The 20,562-nt window shown below is 40.7% G+C and overlaps 1 protein-coding gene across 13 annotated transcripts in view; it reads right to left on the bottom strand.

The window, feature by feature from the left end:
* Positions 1–20,562, bottom strand: part of PTK2 (protein tyrosine kinase 2) — a 199,157-nt gene that overhangs the window by 49,552 nt on the left and 129,043 nt on the right. For 8 of the 13 annotated variants that reach the window (XM_060277581.1, XM_060277582.1, XM_060277579.1 and 5 more), the window contains 8 exons: positions 19,171–19,311; positions 18,322–18,399; positions 17,435–17,542; positions 15,422–15,539; positions 13,733–13,763; positions 10,280–10,332; positions 3,261–3,344; positions 1,924–1,941 (listed from right to left, as the gene is read on the bottom strand). In XM_060277581.1, coding sequence (XP_060133564.1) covers positions 1,924–1,941; positions 3,261–3,344; positions 10,280–10,332; positions 13,733–13,763; positions 15,422–15,539; positions 17,435–17,542; positions 18,322–18,399; positions 19,171–19,311 — 631 coding nt within the window. The remainder of the gene's footprint in view (positions 1–1,923; positions 1,942–3,260; positions 3,345–10,279; positions 10,333–13,732; positions 13,764–15,421; positions 15,540–17,434; positions 17,543–18,321; positions 18,400–19,170; positions 19,312–20,562) is intronic. The other 5 variants (XM_035125335.2, XM_035125338.2, XM_035125348.2 and 2 more) reach the window with 2 other exon arrangements.

Here is a 20,562-nt window from a genome sequence, read left to right as displayed (position 1 = left end):
TGTGTGATGAACAATTCTGGACCACCAAACCTTGTCCCTTCTCAACCTCCAAACATGCAGAAAGGCACATGTGGAAAGGATATAGCCAATTCTAGCAGCACATCTCTACAAGCCACCCTGGCGAATGTGGCCACGTGGCTGCTTTTGGCTGGCATCATAATCAAAAGGATGTTTCCAAAAGCAGACATTGTGATCCCTTCCTTGCATAGGTGCTGTTCTAGTGTGATGGAGAGCAAAAGGCAGCCCCAACACTGCAGACCCTCTAAAAATAACGATGTGTTCAGCATTTGAAGGATGATAAAGATGGCTATAGTATAGGAATTGTTTCTCTCTCTCTCTCTCTCTCTCTCTCTGTGTGTGTGTGTGTGTGTGTGTGAGAGAGAGAGAGAGAGAGAGAGAGAGAGAGAGAGAGAGAGAGAATACAACAGACCATTCCATTTCCCCCTGGTTATTTTACTTTTCTCTTTCACGTACTGGAGAATTCGTATTCACCCCAGAGAGACAAATTACTTGCATTGGAAAGAAAAACGTTTAGCTTTCTCTGATACTGCTATTATCCTATAGCAAATACTGTATAAGCAATTCTTCATTTTGGAAGGCCTAGGAACTGCAAAGCCATAATAGTGGGCTCAGGGATGTCAGGCAGTAGAGCGTAGCACCAGCAGAGGGGGCCAGTTTTAAAGAAGCCGTCTAATGTAAAGAAATGCAGCTCTTCACTGGCTGCTGTTTGAGATATTCTTATTGAACTTGGAGTTGGGAACGGTACTTTTGTTTCTGTTTGGTCATTCCAAACAGATTCTCAGCCCCACTCCAGAAGCCACACATACAGTCCAGCCTGCACTTTGCTTTTGCTTAAGTATTTCAGGTTCAGCTCGTACATTGGGGGGGGGGGGGAGGAGAGAGAGAGATGGAAATTCTCCTTTTGGAATTAAGCTTAATAATAATATATATAAAATTTTAAAAATTATTTATATCCTGCCCTCCCCGGCCAAGACCAGGCTCAGGACGGCTAAAACTAAATATAAATACAATAAAAAGATTTAAAAAACAACAACAGTTGATTAAAATATAAAATATAAGTTAGAATACAGCTTACAATGCAGCCTCATTTTAGTGGTAGCCTATAGATAAAAGCCATAAGGGGAGAAAATGTCAAATATTCACCGGGGCCAACCATCCATGATAGTCCTACATGGGCCAGCAAAAGAGCCGAGGGAAAATTTATATACAAATCCCATATAAGGGGTTCCATCAAAAAATAAATAAATGAGAGGAGGGGGTTAGACTGAGTCCAGCCCAAAGGCCAGGTAGAACAGCTCCGTCTTGCAGGCCCTGCAGATAGATGTCAAATCCCGCAGAGCCCTGATCTCCTGTGGTAGGGCGTTCCACCAGGCTGGGGCCAGAGCTGAAAAGGCCCTGGCCCTGGTTGAGGCCAATCTGTCTTCCTTGGGGCTCGGGACTTCCAAAGTGTTGTTATTTATAGACCTTAAGGTCCTCCGCGGGGCATACTAGGAGAGTGGGCATACCATCTAGTTTCCTGCTTGTCCTTCATAAATTCTAGTGTAATATCCCTCCCCCAGTTCCAGCTTCAGGCCACTGTGGTGTCAAGACGTAAGATAGGAAACACTAGATGTTTCTGAGAAGAGAGGGGAATGTAGATGTCTAACTATCATTTGGAACAGCAGTCACATTTAATGTAAAGCCAACTTCAACACTCATCTGAACGGTTTAAAGACAAACAAACAACTTATATAGCACTTTGTTCCGCGTGACACTGTGGAGTAGCAAGACATACAAGCCAGCCTTAGGACTACTTTGATTTTTCAAAAAATGACTTTAGCAGAAGATCAGCGTAAGGGGCTGTAAACCGCATGTTAGTGACAGACAGACTGAAATAGGTATAGATATATAACCACATATTACCGTCCCCACTAATTTCATCTGTTGATCCGGGTGGCATGCAAAGAGAGAGAAATGCAGGGAAGGGGAGGGACAAAGGGGGAAAGAAATGGGAAGATATAGTATTAAAATCACAGGAAAGTCAAACAGAATAGCAAAATCATATGCAGTCATCTTACAACATGCCTAGCTCAAAAGAGATCTGATAAAGGAAGAGGAAATTAAGGGAGCTCACTGGAATCCAGTGGTCTAATTCCTCACAGCATAGGACAAAATGCAAGCAAACAACATGGTGGTACAAATTTCAAGTACATTTTTGGGGTAAGGAAACTTGAGTGGCTGTGCTTCATTACCAGCGGCATCAATCTGCTATGGGCCAAGAAAGCAGGATAAAAAGGAATGCGTAAGCCCAAGGAGCAAACCGGCCTGATGCTTATGAAAACTTTGTCCTGTAATTTAAACATTCCCTTTTACTATTATTTAATGCTTGTATGCCTTTGTGCTTGCAAAATCTGCTGCCATGTGATGCCACAATTTGAAACTACTAAATACAACTCATGTTCAGAATTTTAGTACTAACTACAGAAACAGATTTCTAACCAACCAGCTCAAAAGATAATGTGCTGCAAACACCTGCTCATTAGAGGCATGGTGAAAGTTTGCCTCTCTTCACCCCTAACTCCCCGCCAAAGCCCCATCTGTCAAGGACTAACACCCAGGGCTCGGGCACACACTCTACATCCTCCCAGCCCAGGGCTAAAAGTACTCCTAGATTGGTGCAAGTCTTCCCCTCTCAGCCATGCTTTTGGTTCTCTTCCTTGAGCAAATTTCTTGCAATAGAGGATACTGGAGCCTCCCCGTCCGGCATGCTAACATGAAGGCAAATACCTGTCCCACAGTAAGAATCCTACAGTAGCAATGCCTGCACATGCCCTTAGACCTATGCACAGCATTACCACCATCACTTACTAACCTAAGTGACCTCAATGCACTTTAATAGCTACTAATTTCAATGACATTAAACTGCATGCTATACCAGGGGTCCAAGAATATGCTGGCCCAAATGGACCACTGAGTAAAAGATTTGCAGAGCTTCTCCACTTGCATTGCCAAATTGTTTTGCTTACATAGTGTACCACATCGGTACAAAGGCGGCAGCATCTACACTTGTTAAAAATATTTCCTGCGAGGTGCGTATGTGTGTGTTGGGGGGAAATGCTCTAAAATTTCAGCGGGATTATTCTTGGAACTCTGCTTCACAATTTTACTCCAACCTCAGGTGAACAAAACTGCAACAGAGTTAGTATTGTTCAGCTTTCGGGTTAGTCAGGAAGTCTAAAGGCAGAGCAGTGCAGTAGTACCCTTAGGTGGTGACTCATGGGAACAGAAGACGAAAGGGAGAAAGTGCCTGGCTTTCTTTGCTTTATGTTGACAGTGATTGACTCCTTTACCAAGAAGCAGAAAATAAAAAGAAAGAAAAATTATTTGGACACAACGGAAGATTGACGCATCAGCACATCTGCAAGGAATGAACACCAGAATGCAAAAGTTAAATGTTACATTTTTATCCTTTCAAGGGATAGTCAACTACATGAAATTTGTCTTTCCTTCCTTTCAATGGGTATTATTACAGAAATGCATATTTTACTTCTACTTTGCTTTTTGAAAAGAAGTTTATCAAACAGGGCCTGTTAAAGGCTCAACATCTGCAAGCTCTTGTTTACAGCAATGAGCAGAGCACGTTGTTTTGGTGTATGAACAGGCACAGATTACTAAATTGATAATTCCTAACAAATCTGGATATTCACATGACTGTGTGTAGGAACATAGACACAATACAGTCATACCTCGGTTTAAGTACACCTCGGTTTGAGTACTTTCAGTTTAAGTACTCCGGGGACCCATCTGGAATAGATTAATCCACTTTCCATTACTTTCAATGGGAAAGTTCGCTTCAGGTTAAGTACGCTTCAGGTTAAGTACAGACTTCCGGAACCAATTGTATACTTAAACTGAGGTACTGTACCACTGTAACAACAAATGCAAATGTTTCACACATCATTAAGCAAAAGATAAGGAGTGAGAGTATTTTCTTTTCCCCTAAAGAGACAATTTCTTTCTGTACGACCTGACTTCCAGCTCCTGGGGTCTTTCTTCACCTCCAGCTTCTTATCCCTGGCCTTTATATAATAAAAATCATAAGCTTATGCTAGTGTGTACCACAAGGAGATCTGCCAAATTCTTTTGGATCCACGAAAGTGGAGGATTGGACACTGATAATACAGAAATGGAAGGTGCATAGGAAACATCTGAAAAAGTAGCAGTCCAGCAGACCAGTCAGACATATCCTTCCATTTCTCCTTCAAAACTCTGACAAATTATGTTTGGGAAAGGGTATGAGGAAAGGCTCTAGTGTATTTAAGCATAAGCCTAATGCCGTTAGAACAGGGGCCACACACACCCAACGCCCAGTGTCCATGATCACCAGTGTGTTGCCCTCCCACTTGGTGGAATGCCTTCCTCTCCGAGATCAGCAATATCAAAAGCAACACGATGGCCAGAAACAATTACAGCATAGAAAACTTTATGGAATAATGCAAAACATCAAAACAATCAAACTGAAGTCTCTGAAAATCCTTGAATAAGTCACGGTGCCAGACTGCCTGGCGGAGATCAAGCTTGTAAAGCTTTGTATAATCGGCAAATGTCCAATTCTGATGTCCAACTCTGAACTCTGCTGAACAGTGTTTCCAGATAGCAACTACTGTTTCGTTCAATTCTTCATCAGCCAATTAGTTCAACAAACACTCGTAAGTAGAAAGATGTGTAATTTCTTCACTAACCAATCTTTTTTCGAATTGATATAATATACATGAGAATGAAAAATACTCTGGAACAGTGCTCATGTGATTATGTAGTCGCTGTTTCTGGGCATCATGTTGCTTTTGATATTGCTGAGTCATATTTTGCAACACATGCATTTGTTTGTTTCCTCTCTGAGATGTCTGGCCTTGCCACTATATATATATATATATTGTGTGTGTGTGTGTGTGTGTGTGTGTGTGTGTGTGTGTGTGTGTGTGTGTCAGGACAAGACTGGCACTCTTGCACAAGCCTTTTGAGGTGGAATATCTTATATGGTTTAACTGTATCAATCTCCCATGCTACCCGCCTTGGAACCTGTTCTTCTACTTTGCTCTGTCTCCTGCACTCTGTTTAGCAGCATCACTCTTTCTGATTGAGACAACCAAGAATGGCAGGGGCCTCACTAGCTCACAGTACAAAAATTGCAGTGGGCTAAAAAAAAATCATTTGGGTGCTTTGCTCTCTTAGTTATCACAAGTAGACAGACTGAGCATGTTTCAAGCATGGTCAGCCGGGGGACGGACGGACCCAGTAATCTCCAGAAACAGATGGCAGCTCAACGTTTGCTTATCCTTCTTAAATCACTTCTAAGGATTGTGTGGTACTGAAGATGCAAAAAATATTTCCCATTCAGGGATACTAATATTCCCAACAGCAACGTGCATTTTTCTTTCAGTTCATTCAATGCCACACAGGACCCGATTACCAAACTGATACTATGCTGTTTAAAACCAGGGAGTCGACCATGCATTCCTTGGGCTTTCCTCTTGTTGCAAAAGGATAGTCGTGGGACTGTATAATATATATGGTTTGCACAAGTGTCTTAAAACAAAGGCATCTGAGCAACTTGAATACACTAAAGGAGTAAGGCAATGGTTTATTTACTGAAAGATTTATAAACTGCCATTCAGGACAATTGCTCTCATATGTAATTTCACAATACAGTGGAACCTCGGTTTATGAACACCTCGGTTTATGAATTTTCGGTTTACGAACGCCGCGGACCCATCTGGAATGGATTAATTCACTTTCCATTACTTTCAATGGGAAAGTTCACTTCAGTTTATGAACACTTCAGTTTATGAACAGACTTCCGGAACCAATTACACCCATGCTTCGGGTTAAGTACGCTTCAGGTTGAGTACTCCGCGGACCCGTCTGGAACTTTCCCAATGGGAAAGTTCGCTTCAGTTTATGAACAGACTTCCAGAACCAAATGTGTTCATAAACCCGAGGTACCACTGTAAACATATTATTTAAAAACCAGCAAGTTAAAATAGAAGCTAAGCCGAATAATGGTTCTGCTCTATCCAAAGCAGCTCAAAACACTTTGCTCATCCCTAAGGAGATGGGGGAATGGCAGGGAGCAACTTGATTAACATGTGCCACTTTCTCCCTGTATGAGTGAATTTGGAGGATAGTGCTGCTTCTAGATAAATGACAGAAACCAGAAGCAGAATTCCAGTATTTGATTACCGGTATTATTTTTTCATCTAGATGCTTGGCATGTAGACCCACACTGCTTCAGTGACAGATTTAGATATTCTACTCAACTCCACTGTAGAAGTACCCTAAAAAGGGGGTGGAAGGGACAGGGACATTTTGCTCTGTGGTGTGATTAATTTATTTACGTCTTCATGTGTTGAATACCACATGCTATAAGGCTGTGTCTTCAGATTAAACTGAGTGAACGCACATAGCATTTCAAGGCCAAACGGTAAACACCACGTGGAAACCAGGGCAATACTGTGCATGCACTTCCTTGGGAAACAGTCACACTGCCCATTCTTCAGTGATACTTCTGTTTGGTGACCTTGTTCCTTAAATGGCTGGCAGCTTTTGCAGAACTTCTAGAACACTTGGATTCATGCACGATAAAGAGCAATGCTGATAAAATCAAAGAGTATCATCCTGATTTTGTGTTTCTTAGTTTTGAAACTAAGTTTTAGTTTTAGTTTTAGTGTTCAGAAAGTGGTGGTGGGGGATAAGTGTTCAGACCCCTGGGCTCTCACTTGTGGGGTGCCTCAGGGTTCTGTCCTCTCCCCCATGCTTTTTAACATCTATATGCAGCCGCTGGGAGAGATCATCAGGGGGTTTGGGATGGGTGTCCATCAGTATGCTGATGATACCCAGCTCTACCTCTCTTTTAAATCAGAACCAGTGAAGGCGGTGAAGGTCCTGTGTGAGTGCTTGGAGGCGGTTGGAGGATGGATGGCGGCTAACAGATTGAGATTGAATCCTGACAAGACAGAAGTACTGTTTGTGGGGGACAGGAGGCGGGCGGGTGTGGAGGACTCTCTGGTCCTGAATGGGGTAACTGTGCCCCTGAAAGACCAGGTGCGCAGCCTGGGAGTCATTTTAGACTCACAGCTGTCCATGGAGGCACAGGTCAACTCCGTGTCCAGGGCAGCTGTTTATCAGCTCCATCTGGTACGCAGGCTGAGTCCCTACCTGCCCACTGACTGTCTCTCCAGAGTGGTGCATGCTCTAGTTATCTCTCACTTGGACTACTGCAATGCGCTCTACGTGGGGCTACCTTTGAAGGTGACTCGGAAACTACAACTAATCCAGAATGCGGCAGCTAGACTGGTGACTGGGAGCGGCCGCCGAGATCACATAACACCGGTCCTAAAAGACCTACATTGGCTCCCAGTACGTTTCCGAGCACAATTCAAAGTGTTGGTGTTGACCTTTAAAGCCCTAAACGGCCTCGGTCCGGTATACCTGAAGGAGCGTCTCCACCCCCATCGCTCTGCCCGGACACTGAGGTCCAGCTCCGAGGGCCTTCTGGCGGTTCCCTCATTACGAGAAGCCAAGTTACAGGGAACCAGGCAGAGGGCCTTCTCGGTAGTGGCACCCACCCTGTGGAATGCCCTCCCACTAGAGGTCAAAGAGAACAATTACCAGACCTTTAGAAGGCATCTCAAGGCAGCCCTGTTTAGGGAAGCTTTTAATGTTTGATGGATTTCTGTATTTTAGAATTTCTGTTTTTTTGGAAGCCGCCCAGAGTGGCTGGGGGAACCCGGCCAGATGGGCGGGGTATAAATAATAAATTATTATTATTATTATTATTATTATTATTATTATTATTATTGATGAGAAAAGTGAGGCTTATCTATAAAACCCTGCCTCGCTTTAGTCACTTTAAATATCAAATGACAGTTCTCATTCTGCAGTTTGGGATGGCATCACCACAGCTGGTTTTGCACATTAGACTTTGTGCTGTTAAAACTCTGCTAAGCTAGATAAGCCAACATTAATTGTGCATTGTGTGCATCTGTTGCTTTCATTGTTCAGTGTCATTCCGACATATTCATTGGGAAAGTGTGCCTCTTTTATGTGATTGCATGAAACACAACTTTCTTTGAAGCTAGTTGGTACATTTAGAGAAAAACCCAAAGAGACCCTGAAAAATACTATGCCCAAACTACCATATAATTTTCACACTAACAATCTGTTCCTGAGGAATGAATTCAACATGACAGCAGCCCATGCCAAAACCTGAAAGAACTATACTATGACTTGAAATTATTTTGTGCAAATAATGGTTAGTAGTAACAAAATCTGCATGAATAACCATTTGGACTGTATGAGTCATTAGAGTTGTTCCAATATTTCTACACAAACTGGGCTTTAATGGTTCATAACAAAGAGTTCAGTAACTTCAGCCCAATGGCTGAATTGTTAAGGATTTAAAAGCTATCCTTCTATATTTTGGCCTGTACTCCTTAGACTTTGCTACATTTAAGAATGCATCCAAGCTGCTCCAGTGAAGTGGTGATGGATTTCCCAGTTGGCTCTCTTTTGTTGTAATAAGAGTTCTCTGTTTAAACAAGAAATTGGCCAATAGTTTCTTCAAGAATCAAGTGTAATTAAATCCAGCTGTACAAGCCAATAAAAAGGTTGATGTGAAAAGCAGACTGACCAAAAGGAACAAAAAAGAGCCAGAACAGAAAAAGCATAATCTTGCATGTATGTCTAGATAAAGGTACATAGGAGCAATCAAACGTAGACTTCAGTTTGATGTGCATGTTGACACTATCCAACCAACTTCTCCATGTTATACAAACCATTATTCATGAATGTGTTGCATCTCTAGATTTAATGTTTTTAAAGACTTGAGACCAACTTTGATGCTAACTTACAAAATGGGACCTTTTAATTTCTCACCATTCTCTCTCCTGGTCCCTGTGTGTTTCCTTCCCTTCTCCTCTCAAAACAACAAGAAAACCAGGGGGTGGATAATCTGGTTTGGCCTCGGGGTTGCATTTGCCCTTGGTCAACTCCTCCCCCACTCCTGGTTGCACTTGGAGCAACAAGCCACAAGCCACAAGACTTGGCTTCTTGTGTCATCTGAACCCAGGCTCATGTTTCTCTCTAAACAAACCACAAGGAGTAGCCAAGGCCTGTTCTTGGCTTACTGCTCCTGGTTTGTTTGGGGAGAGAAGTAGGGGAGGACTGTTCATGTTAAACTATGGTCTTCTTTTGTTATCTCCACAGCAATTTTAGCATGTACAATGCTTTTTGGTTACAGTAATTCTCTTATAGCAGCCAAGTAGTGATTAACATTATATACACAGAGATTGAAGCAAATATGTGCAAACTGACAAAAGCAACAGAGTAATAAATAAGGATAAAACTCATTATCACCGGCGCCTATTTGTCAAACCTATTTCCAAGTGGCACAACCTGCCCAGAGCCTCCATGTGAATCCACTGCAATGCTAGGATTTTAACCCAGGTCTAAATACAACGCATTTCCTACTGGACTACAGCATCGGCCAAACAGTTGTAAGTTCTCCAGCCTCTGAGTCTTCCCCTCTCAGCAAGGCTCACTACTTTATGTTCTGGTTTGAGAAGAATCCCAAAATAATCCCAGTATTTGGCAACTCTTATGCAAACATGGGAATTGCAGCAGATTAAAATTGAGCACTTATTATTAAGTCAGAAATTCACAACCATATCAAGTTCTGTTGCCAATAACTCAATCCGTGTAGATATAGAGCCCATGCACACATTTTATTAAAGGCAATGATATAAAATATTTCATTGAGTTGTATATTCCCCCTCTATGGTAGCCCTTGCATACATGAATCATGAAGGGCAGGGGTAGCCAACAGGATGCCTTCCAGTCAGGGGCTGGTCAGGGATAAAGGGAGTTGTAGTTCAACAGTAACTGGAGGGCACCAAGTTGGCTACCCCTGGTTGAAAAGTTACCTGCACATAAGCAAATCAATTATGTACTGTAATCGCTTTTAAAATCAGCACAAATGTTGGTCAAATAATTAAAAACATTTTTTAAAGAGTTTTACAAAATCATCAGAGCTTCATATAAGCAGGTGCCTTTGTTAAACAAAAAACAACAAAAACATCCCAGCATATCCTCCCCCTCCCAGCCTTGAATAATATTTTGTGAGGAAGTAAGCAAAGGCTTTAAAATATTTAGCAGCAGAGAAGTATCTATAAAATTACCAAAATAAAACTGTCTTCATAAACAAAGTTCCTGCGGATCCTACCTGATACAGAGACTGTATGCGACCGTATTCCTTGCTTCTCGTTGTTGGCCAGCCTGTAACATAAGAGTTCAAATCTGTGAATGCTGTACATTGTAGCTCAAGAAAATTCATTCTAACAGGGCACCTCCTGCAATTAGGAGGGCCAACCCATTTTCTACAGTGAAAAGTTTTGGAGGAGCACAAAGTTGTCTCTACCATTATGAATCCACTAGGGGAGAAAGAGTAGAGGGAATGCTATGAGGAGCCAATTTTAAACTTAACTCATCTTGAACCAAGTCAGAAGAGAATAGCTTTGTAAAGAAAGTGGGTTAACAAGCAAGAGTTTAATTTTGAATTGCTTCTAATCCTCATTTAGTGTTACCCCAATTCAACACTGTATCTACTTCTTATATCTGAAAGAGGGCTATGTTGTCTCTTTATTACACATCTTATTATCTCTCTTGTAAAGTATGTAGGACATATCCTTCTTAAATATTATTTCACCCCGGGGGAAAAAACCTTAGTAGGCTTACTACAGCTAAGAATTTATCCATTATCAATCTATTAACTTCAGTGGTGGTTGTACATCAAGAGAGTTTTAATCATGAAACAGTATGAACAATTCATAAACAGATTAAATCTGCAATCTCTACATTTACTTGCAAGTAAGTCCCATAACTGAGTAAACATGAGCAACAATGGACTACAAAACTGCAACCACCAGTCTACAGTAAAGTAACATCCACCATGCTAAAATGACTGTTTTATGGCATAAAAATATATAACTGCATGAATAAAAAACGAAGGAAGCCTCTTTAGATTTAGCATGCTGTGTAAAGGGAGTGTGGAGTTACAAGTGGCCTCACAGCATTTTGTGTGTGTGCTGCCAGAGGGAGGTGAGGGGCTCCTACATTTCACAGCAAGAGAAGTTAAAATATTCATTCTTCGGAGACCAGGAAAAACCCAGAGAAGTTCTCTAAGCAAAACAGGATTTTATTACAACTTTAGTAACAACTACTTATATTGAAGCCTACCAGAATCTTTCAGTGGCTGATTGACCTGGTCTAGCTTGTGTAGAGAACAGCATTTTGAGTCCTAAATAAAATCTGGGTGGGGACAGCTTCAGATTATGGTATGCTACAACTGCTAAGAAAACATGGAGTGGAATTTAAGCATGAGAAACTCCTCCTTATGCACAGCCTGCTGATGGAGGAGCACACATTAATGTTTTCTATCCACTGGAAAACTGGCTGAGCATGTTTGCTGGTCAAGAGAACGAAATTCTTTCCCAGCCTCTAGAAAGCCCAAATACAGAAGGGAAAGAACACCATAGCCATCACCTTTGTTACTCAGAGAGTTACCCAGAGAGCTTTGCTTAGGATCCCTTCAGTCTGAAATCACCAAGCAAAGGGGGTGGAGAACCTCAGGCCGAGGAACCAAATGTGGCCTTCTTAAACCCTCTCTCTGGCCCTTCAGGACTTTCCCCAATCTACACTTCCTCCTAAGCCATTCCCATTGCCCCCCCCCCCGGCTCACAGGTCATACTTTGCATCTTCCTCGAGTGCTTGTTCCTTGCAGGAATGTGCCCTTGAAAATGCTTCTTGTTTGCCTGGATGGAGGACAGAGACAGGCGTGTGAGCATTTGTAGGAACTAGCCTACTGTGCAAAGGTAAAAGCTACCTTTGTTGCTCCACCCACTTTTGCCTCTGGCCCTGCCACCACTGGCATGTGGGCCTTGGAAGGCTGCCGGGGAGAGAATTTGTCCCTAGTGTTGGAAAGGTTCCCCGCCTCATAATTACAACAACATTCAGAACTTTGCAGACAATAAAGACTAATGCTCTCAACAGGGTCTTTTTGTCCTAGCACTTGCCTTGCAGAAACAACTGCCTTGCGAGATTTGCCTTAGCACATCTCCAATGACCTTTGGAAAATGCTGTAAAATATTTCCCGTTTAAGCTGTTTTTATGCTGTCACTTAACAGGGCTACAGCCACTTGAGATATATATATATATTAAGCACCTGGGATATATTTCAAAATAGAGCAAGTGGAAGCAAAGAGTTAAAGCTGGCAGCCCATTGTGCTCTTGCCTGAAACACCATTTGGCCATTATTCAACCCTGAAACCAAAAGCCTCAAACAATGTGCTGAGGGTTCAGGCTCTGTTCGAGGGGGTAATGAGCCAAAATAAGGGCTCACACCCCTGCATGAGGCATATTTCAGCCATTTGGCCGAAGGTAAAGTTAAACTCTTTTGCCTATTTAACAACATGCAATAGTTATAATCTAAAAAGGCTATTTGCATTATCATGAATATGCTGCATTTTAGGACCACAAAGAAATGGAGATGACCTATTTTGATTGAAATGAATATACCAAATCAGAACAAAAGGAGGCCTGAAAGGGAACATGAAAAAGAAAGGTGGCAATAATAATAGAGCTATTCTGGGAAAATTTTGCATCATCGTTTCTACCAATGTTCTAAATATATTGCGATATAACTTGCCTGGTGCCATCATTATAAATCTGTAGGCACCAAGCAAAAACTTTCTTCTATAACCAGGCCTTGGGCCTTTAACGATCTGGGACCTTAGTGTATGGGATTTTTTAATGTATTTCTGTTTCCTCTTGGTTTAAATGTATATATGATGGGGGTTTTTGCTCTCTTTGGTTGTAAATCAACTTTGGGTTGCCCTGTTACAGATAAAGCAACTAACAAATTTAATAGAAGACAGGAAGACAGAAAGACAGAACATTAGAAAGAAAGATTTGGATTCTATATTATTTGGAGTTTTGTTTTTTTAACTCTAGTTTACAGAAGTAGTGCTTTGTGCATGCACACACTTGTCCCCAGGTAAAATAAAGCTATCATAATGTGGGGAAGGGGCACCCACCCACCCACCAGGGATAGTTGCCAGGCTGGAGGGAGGAGGGATTGTAACTTTTAAACCCCACAATCTGAATAGCATTGTATGCATTCATAATATTCCTATTAATTTAATGAAATATTTCACTTAATGGTTTTTCTATGGAATAAAATATAGTAGAGGAAAGTCTATTGCCCTAATGTAGCTCACACACAAAGCTGCCTTCATGTGTCACACTATGCACACATGTCAAGAGCCTTCAAACTCCACCTGTCAAGGTTTGAACCTGGGACCTTCTGCATGCAAAGCACTTATTCCATCACTAAATTATTGCTAGGGGTGCATTTGAGTTTCCCAAAGGCATCTGATTTTAATCCAGCAGCAGTTTGGTCACAAAGAGATATGGAAGCCACAAGAACCCACAATGCCACCTGCCATCCTTATGATGCTACAAGAGTTATCCAGGTGTGTTTCAGTTACATGGTGAATAAAAATGAATGGAACCAAACAATAGCTGTTTAACTTCATTTAATGTCTTTAGCTGTACAACCCCCAAATTAATATATGTCAAAGTACTATTTAACTTCTGAAAATAAAATATTAAGACTTACTTTGGTATTGACGGTAAAGCTCTTTCACCTTCTGCATGAAGAGGAAAATAGACAGTCGATTGTCACATGCTCTTAAAGTATATGCATAAAATAAATTTCACAAGTAGGAAAACTGCTAATTAAAGCTGATTCTATCTTCAAATCCTAGGAGGAAGTTTTATAATATCACATTTTCCCTAAAAGCCTTACATAAAGCTTCCAAATGCCCCTCACTGATGAGGTACAAGGATCTTATAATGAAACTCCGGATACATGTGGAAAGGGAAAGTCTTCAGAAAAACTCTGACACACTACTATTGTGTCAGAAGGGTCAAAACTATAGGAAATCTGCTCACTGTTTTCTGAGCAACTGAATTTTTACCCTTTGGGTCAACTTCTAACTATTCTTTCACTTTCCCAAGCAATTTTTAGAACATCTGCAGAAGTCCAATATACAGGAAGTAAGAGACTAGAAACTGAAAGTAAAATATTACAAAAAAAATTAATATCTGAAGAAGTGTGCATGCACACGAAAGCTCATACCAAAATATAAACTTAGTTGGTCTTTAAGGTGCTACTGAAGGAATTTTTTTATTTTGCTTCGACTCAGACCAACACGGCTACCTACCTGTAACAAAAATTCAAGTCATCAATGAAAAAGCCCCTAAATCATGCCTGCATTATTCTACACTATTAGTGTTAAGATATCAAAATCAGACTTGAATAAGTTCCCTCGCTCAGTAGTATCTGCAATTTAAATTTGATTATAGATTATCTGTCTATCAGATATAGGGTACTGAAGTATAAGCAGTCATTACAAAATAAGCTAGACTCTCTGCAGACAACCTCTTTTGTGCTCAGTGCAACAAGGCAAAAGCAGTTCCTGGACTTGGCTACATTTAAACAACTATTTTATTTTTGCACTAATATTAATAATCAAAAGTTATTATTTTTAAATATATTTTTAATTTAAAATTTAGATTTATGTATTTCTTTTTTGCTGAATAATTCACATTTCCAAAATAAAATATGATTCTATTATTCTAACAGGGGTTTTCAAATCTCAGTGTTTGAGTCTAAAATTTCTTAGAGCATGCCAAAGCTCATGTAACCAAAAACATCAGAATTGGAGAGGTGCAAATTAAAATCCATCATGCTACATCAAGTGAAGTTAGGCTGCTCATTATGTCTCAGCCTAACCTACTTCACAAGATTGTTGTGAATATTAAAGGGGGGAAAGAACCATAGGTGCCACCCTGATCTCCATAGAGGAAGAATAGAATAAATAATAAAAACATGTATGACTGAATGCATAATATGAGTGTCTAAAAAGGAAGGCTGTCTTCCTATAGAACATACATGATCCAAACAAAGTATGATGGGAGAGATAGTTAAGTTTGTGTGCAAGCAAGATATATTTTACTACTAATTTAGAATACAAACTCACCAACAGTTTTGGAATATGACTAAGTTATGGTTTTGCCATCTATAAAATTACTTATATAAGAGTAGCTGTTGGAAATGCCATCTCAGACGCTCGTTAACTTTTTGCTATTAGTTGTATATCCCCTGGCTGCAGAAACCACACGGATTTCCCCTAGTAAACAAGAGAAAAGTTCTCCAGGCTAGGATTCCCCCCCTCCCACCAAGCTAAATGACACCAAACCTCACTAGACATAATACAAGTTATCTACAAAAAAATCATCTCACCTTTCTGAGGTCTGATGATGAAGGACTGTGTAGCACCGTTCACCAGCCGGCAATAGCCATCTATCAAGTCTGCCATGTTCTCTGCAATGGTTAAGGATGGTGCTGTCACTGTCAGAGGCTAGAGAGAAAGAGAGCGAGAAAACAGGGCAACAAACAAAGAGGCATTATTTGCAGACACAAACATTTAGTAGAACAGCTGAGCTGTTATGTCAGAGCAGAGCATGCAACTTAAAAACAGAAAATAGGGGGGAAAGTGAGTAAATGATTAAAAAGGTCCCAGTTGTTACACTCTAAAGCCTTTCACATGGGAGTGGCAACATGGAGGATGTTAAGATGCGAGCTGGCACGACCACAATGACAAATGGCACTTTCTAATGCCAGTTTGCATGAATAAAGCAGCATATTTTTTCAGCTGCCAACAAGTCCCATCTCTCTCATCTGTATCCTGTATCTCTCAATGTATAAGATTAGGACTGTAATTATTTGGAATGAGCCCAAAACATACTAGGTATCAGCAATATTCATGAGGCAGTGGGAGGAGAATTCAGAAACAATTCACCTTTTGATAAGAAAGGTTTTTCATTGACAGCTCCTCACCTTTGGAATGCCATAGGGAGGCCCAGTGCAGTGACTACTTAACTATCTTTTAGGCACCAAGCAAACACATTCCTGTTTTCTCAGGGCTTTTAGAAAAAGGTAATTTTGCTGCTTTTCTTTAAAAACAAACAAACTTGGAGCAGTTTTGATTTTACTATCTATTTGAATAGATTGCTGAAATTATGTTTCACAGTGTTGTCTTAGTTTCTACGGTATGCTTTATTGCATTACAGACAACCCCCATTTTGTGCACATTCAAAGAATGTGTGACCCAGAAGTGGCAGGCTATATGTGTGCTGCCGTCGTGTGTGATGACCTGGAATGCACACACACATACACACACACACAAATTGGGGTTGTCTGTAATTTATAAACTGTATTTTTATTTTTATTGCTACTTGTTACCTGCGCCAATATAAATTAATGCTGAAGTAAAATAAAAAAATTCCTTCAGTAGCACCTTAAAGACCAACTAAGTTTTTATTTTGGTATGAGCTTTCGTGTGCATGCACACTTCTTCATGCACACTTCTTCAGATGCATGCACACGAAAGCTCATACCAAAATAAAAACTTAGTTGGTCTTTAAGGTGCTACTGAAGGAATTTTTTTATTTTACTTCGACCCAGACCAACACGGCTACCTACCTGTAACCACATTAATGCTGAAGGTGTGGGATATAAATTGTGTGAACCAAATAATAAACAAACAGAGGTCAAACTTGATTGGCAATTGTTATCTGGAATAAAGTAACAACGAATAACCAAAGAAGTGCATGCAGTTTGGGTTCTAACTAAAAATTGAATGTCTCTTATTTAACCCTAGAATACTTGCTTATCAATTGTGTGTTCTTGCTCTTGTCCACTGTTTTCATGATTATGTCCAATGTAACAGCTAGGTCAGGGAAGAGTCATTCTCAGGTTCAAAACTCCATACATGGTTTCCCACATTGACCTGTCTAACCACAAATATGTAGTGCTCACACACTCCAAAGGATAGCAGTTTCTGTCAAACACACTATATTAAGGAGCACCCACAGAGGGCAGTAATGACTTTCCACTGCAACCATCACCATGGGTTACTGCAAAAGGAACAGCAGAATTGTATCATGGGCATGTGGTCCAGTACAACTGGCAAGGCAGACATAATCTCAGCCACTCTGGATCCAATAAGCCTGAAAGAATAGCACTACGGCAGGTACCTCACTGCAGCTAGGACTCTACTATAAATCATTCTTAGCATTATTAATGCAGAGGGCTGCAGTCTCAGGACAAATAAGCCTGAGCCAATTATCCAAATTTTTACATTGTCCTGGGAGAGACACCCATCTCTGTTCATGAAGTATTGATAAAGTACAATAAGGAATTAGGTCTCATTGCCTGACCATGCAACAGAAAACTCAACAGTAACCCGCCTACCTCTGGTGCTCCAGCAATTTTCATTTGTAGCACTCCTTTCCTGTCCTTATCTTCACTAGCTGAATACTGAATGGTCTGAACTTGATGGAAGTCTGCCAGGTGGGTAAGCTACAGAAAAGTATGGGGTAAAGTGAAAGCATCAGCAACAGCAAGTACTATAGATCACCCAACCATCCTTAACCACTTACCACTATCCTCCTGAAGTTTATCATATTCTGCCAGCTTCCTTTCATTTTTAATAGAGCCTCAGAGCAATGTCACAAGCTCTGCCCAGGGAAAGGGAAGAGAGCAAAGGGATGGCAACTCTTGGCCTAGAGCACTATGGAGCAGTATGAACTATTGGCAGAGAGCCCAAATGGAAACTGACTTGAGATCTCCTATGAGGAGAGGAGGGTGGAGGGAAGCATAATCAGCACAGCATTTGTTTGTTTTGCTTTCTGTAAGTCACGTTTCCTGAAATCTAAGAAGCCTTGTTTGGGGTTGGTGGGGAACACAATATAATGGAAAGAAAAACCCTAGGATTCAATTTAAGCCTACCAAAAATGCAGAAGTTATGGTATGACGAGCAGCAATATCATATTCTATTTCCAGTCTTCAGGGGAGGATGCTTACATAGCTAACTCATCAAGTACAAGAAAGAGATAACCAAGGAGAAGCCCAAGATTTGCAGAAGTACAACATATTTAGGGAGAATCCCTATAAACAGTCCAATAAGGGCTGAGCACAGAATGCAGACTGACTGGTTTGTTTGTTTTTAAGGGGTGAAACAGATGGGAGTAGCAGAGTTTTCCTTGAAAATCTAACTTGAGATTAACCTCCACCTCAACATTCATTTACACCCCCTACTCCAAGGCATGTTAATACAGTTGGTGGATAAGCAGACTTACATTGGAACCCTTGTCTGTAAGGTAGCTGATTCCTTCTTCTGGACCAATGGCCAGCTCGACCGAAATTATCCAGCTTGACTTTTATATTAACAGAGGTGGTGATGTTTTGGAAAGAACGTTGACAAAAGAAATTGGGTAAATACCATCAAATTTACTACACAACTTCCATCTTTACAGGTTTATCATTGTTTCCTGGTATTATGTAAAATAACTCATTTAAAAAAAAAGCCGGTAGGGGCGAGTTCAATTTTAGACACAGCGGTAATGTGACTCATAGAAACTGAGTGCAGTCTTCAATCCTCGAATGATTCTTAAAAATGTGTTTAACTGTATTATATGGTTGGTGATTAGCTGGATATAACAAACACATTTACCAAACTCTTGTTCTCCCTCCCCTGCCCCCTAAAAAACCACCATTGTCACCTCTGTCCTGGATTGAAACCTCTATCCTGGATTGAACATAATAGTGAACCACAATTAACGTATCTGGCAGATAGTCCCTTAAACCTTGGTATATTACAACAGAGAGTAGAGAAAAACACCAGCAAGAAAAAGTAGCCAAGCCTTGAAATGTATTTGAATTATTCTGACACTCTTCCGTTACGGTTGTGTACCTTTTGGGTAGTGACAGTTCCATAAGGAGAACGTCCAGGTTCACCCATAACACTAAACCATGGTTAACACTAATGTTCATGCAACAACAACATGCCTTGGTCAACAAGCAACCTTTAACCATTGTCAATAAATGATAGTTAAGCTGCTTGCCATAGTTTAATAAACCGTGACCTGCCTACAAATAACCCTGATTATTTTGTATTATGCCCTAGCACTTGGATGTAGCATACTTACACCCAGAGCACACTTGAAGCATTCCTTGTCAAATCTGTATACTGGTGAGAGGATCTCGAAGAATTTCAAAATACTTTCTTCTCTATTGAGGTTGGCATACTGTCGAAACGTTTGCTGGATCATTTTTCGTAGGTTTTTGGCCTAGGTAATGAAACAGACGTCACTGTAAGGTCCTGCCGGCAAGAGTGAATATTAAATTGCATCCATCACCACAAGGTTGGAAACATCTGCCCAATAAACTTTGAGGTGGGGGAGGAGAAACAAACATTCACAATTCTGAAGCAGAAAGAAGCTTTGTGAAGCATGAATAACGTACAGCTGTTTGCCACCTTGCATCTTATAAAGAAAAACAATGTAACTCTCTTTAACAGGTGCTGTTGCAGAAAAAAAGTTGAAACAAATTTAATTACTCCATAATGTCAGAAGGCAATCTGAGTATTATGATGCACTTGAACCAACTGTTATTGTTTGGGGTTTGATCTTATTTTCTAAACCAATATTAAGTGAAGAAAAAACATTAGGCAGCTTCCTCTCAGTCTCATACATTCACATTCAGAATATTTACTCTACCCTCAAGTAGTCATTGCCCAGAAGCCTGTGATATTCGGAAATTGTACAGAACTGGGAGGAACAAATTAAATAAACCCATTCAAGCTCCTAGTAATCCATACACTCTTTTCCTTGGGGCTCACAAACTGAACGCTTAATAATCTATTACTGTATAGAATTTTGCTCGGTATTGACATCAGGCTAATTAACTTTGAGTTTCCCAGACCTGATTTTTTTCCTTTTTTGAATAAAGGGATAGCAATCGCCCACCTCCAGTCTTCTGGCAACTCATGTGATCTCCAAGAATTTTCAATTAATAGTCACTGGTTCTGAAACGTCTGCGAGCTACTCCAACACCCTTGGAGGCAATTCATCCGGCCCTGGAAACTTGAACTCCTTCAACGTAGCTAGGTGCTCTCTAACAGCTTCCTTACCTATCCTGAGGTTGAACACAATTCATCTTGTTGGAGAAGACAGAGTTGAAATAGAAAATTCTACACTCTCTTCATCTTTGGTTATTAATTCATTAAACAGAAGACCTACCCGCTTCTTTGTCCTTCTACTTTATCGAAACATAACCAAAGAAGCCCCTTCTCAAGTCTCAGCTCTTTCTGGATTTTAGCCTTCCTGATACCATCCTTACAAATGTAAGCTACTCATTGTACTCATCCTTCTGCCTCCTGTACATATGCTTTCCAAAATCTCGGCTCATCAGCATTAGCTCTCTGTGCAGCCACATAGGCTTATTTAGATATCTTTTGTTTTTCCTCCTAACTGGAATAGTTTGCCATTGTGCCTTCAGTATTCCACACTTCCCTATATCCCATCCCTCTTGAGTTCTTT

Source organism: Zootoca vivipara, chromosome 8 (assembly GCF_963506605.1).
Source record: "Zootoca vivipara chromosome 8, rZooViv1.1, whole genome shotgun sequence".
Classification (NCBI taxonomy): domain Eukaryota; kingdom Metazoa; phylum Chordata; class Lepidosauria; order Squamata; family Lacertidae; genus Zootoca; species Zootoca vivipara.
Note: the sequence above shows the minus strand (reverse complement) of the source record. Positions and strands in the feature narration are given on the sequence as shown.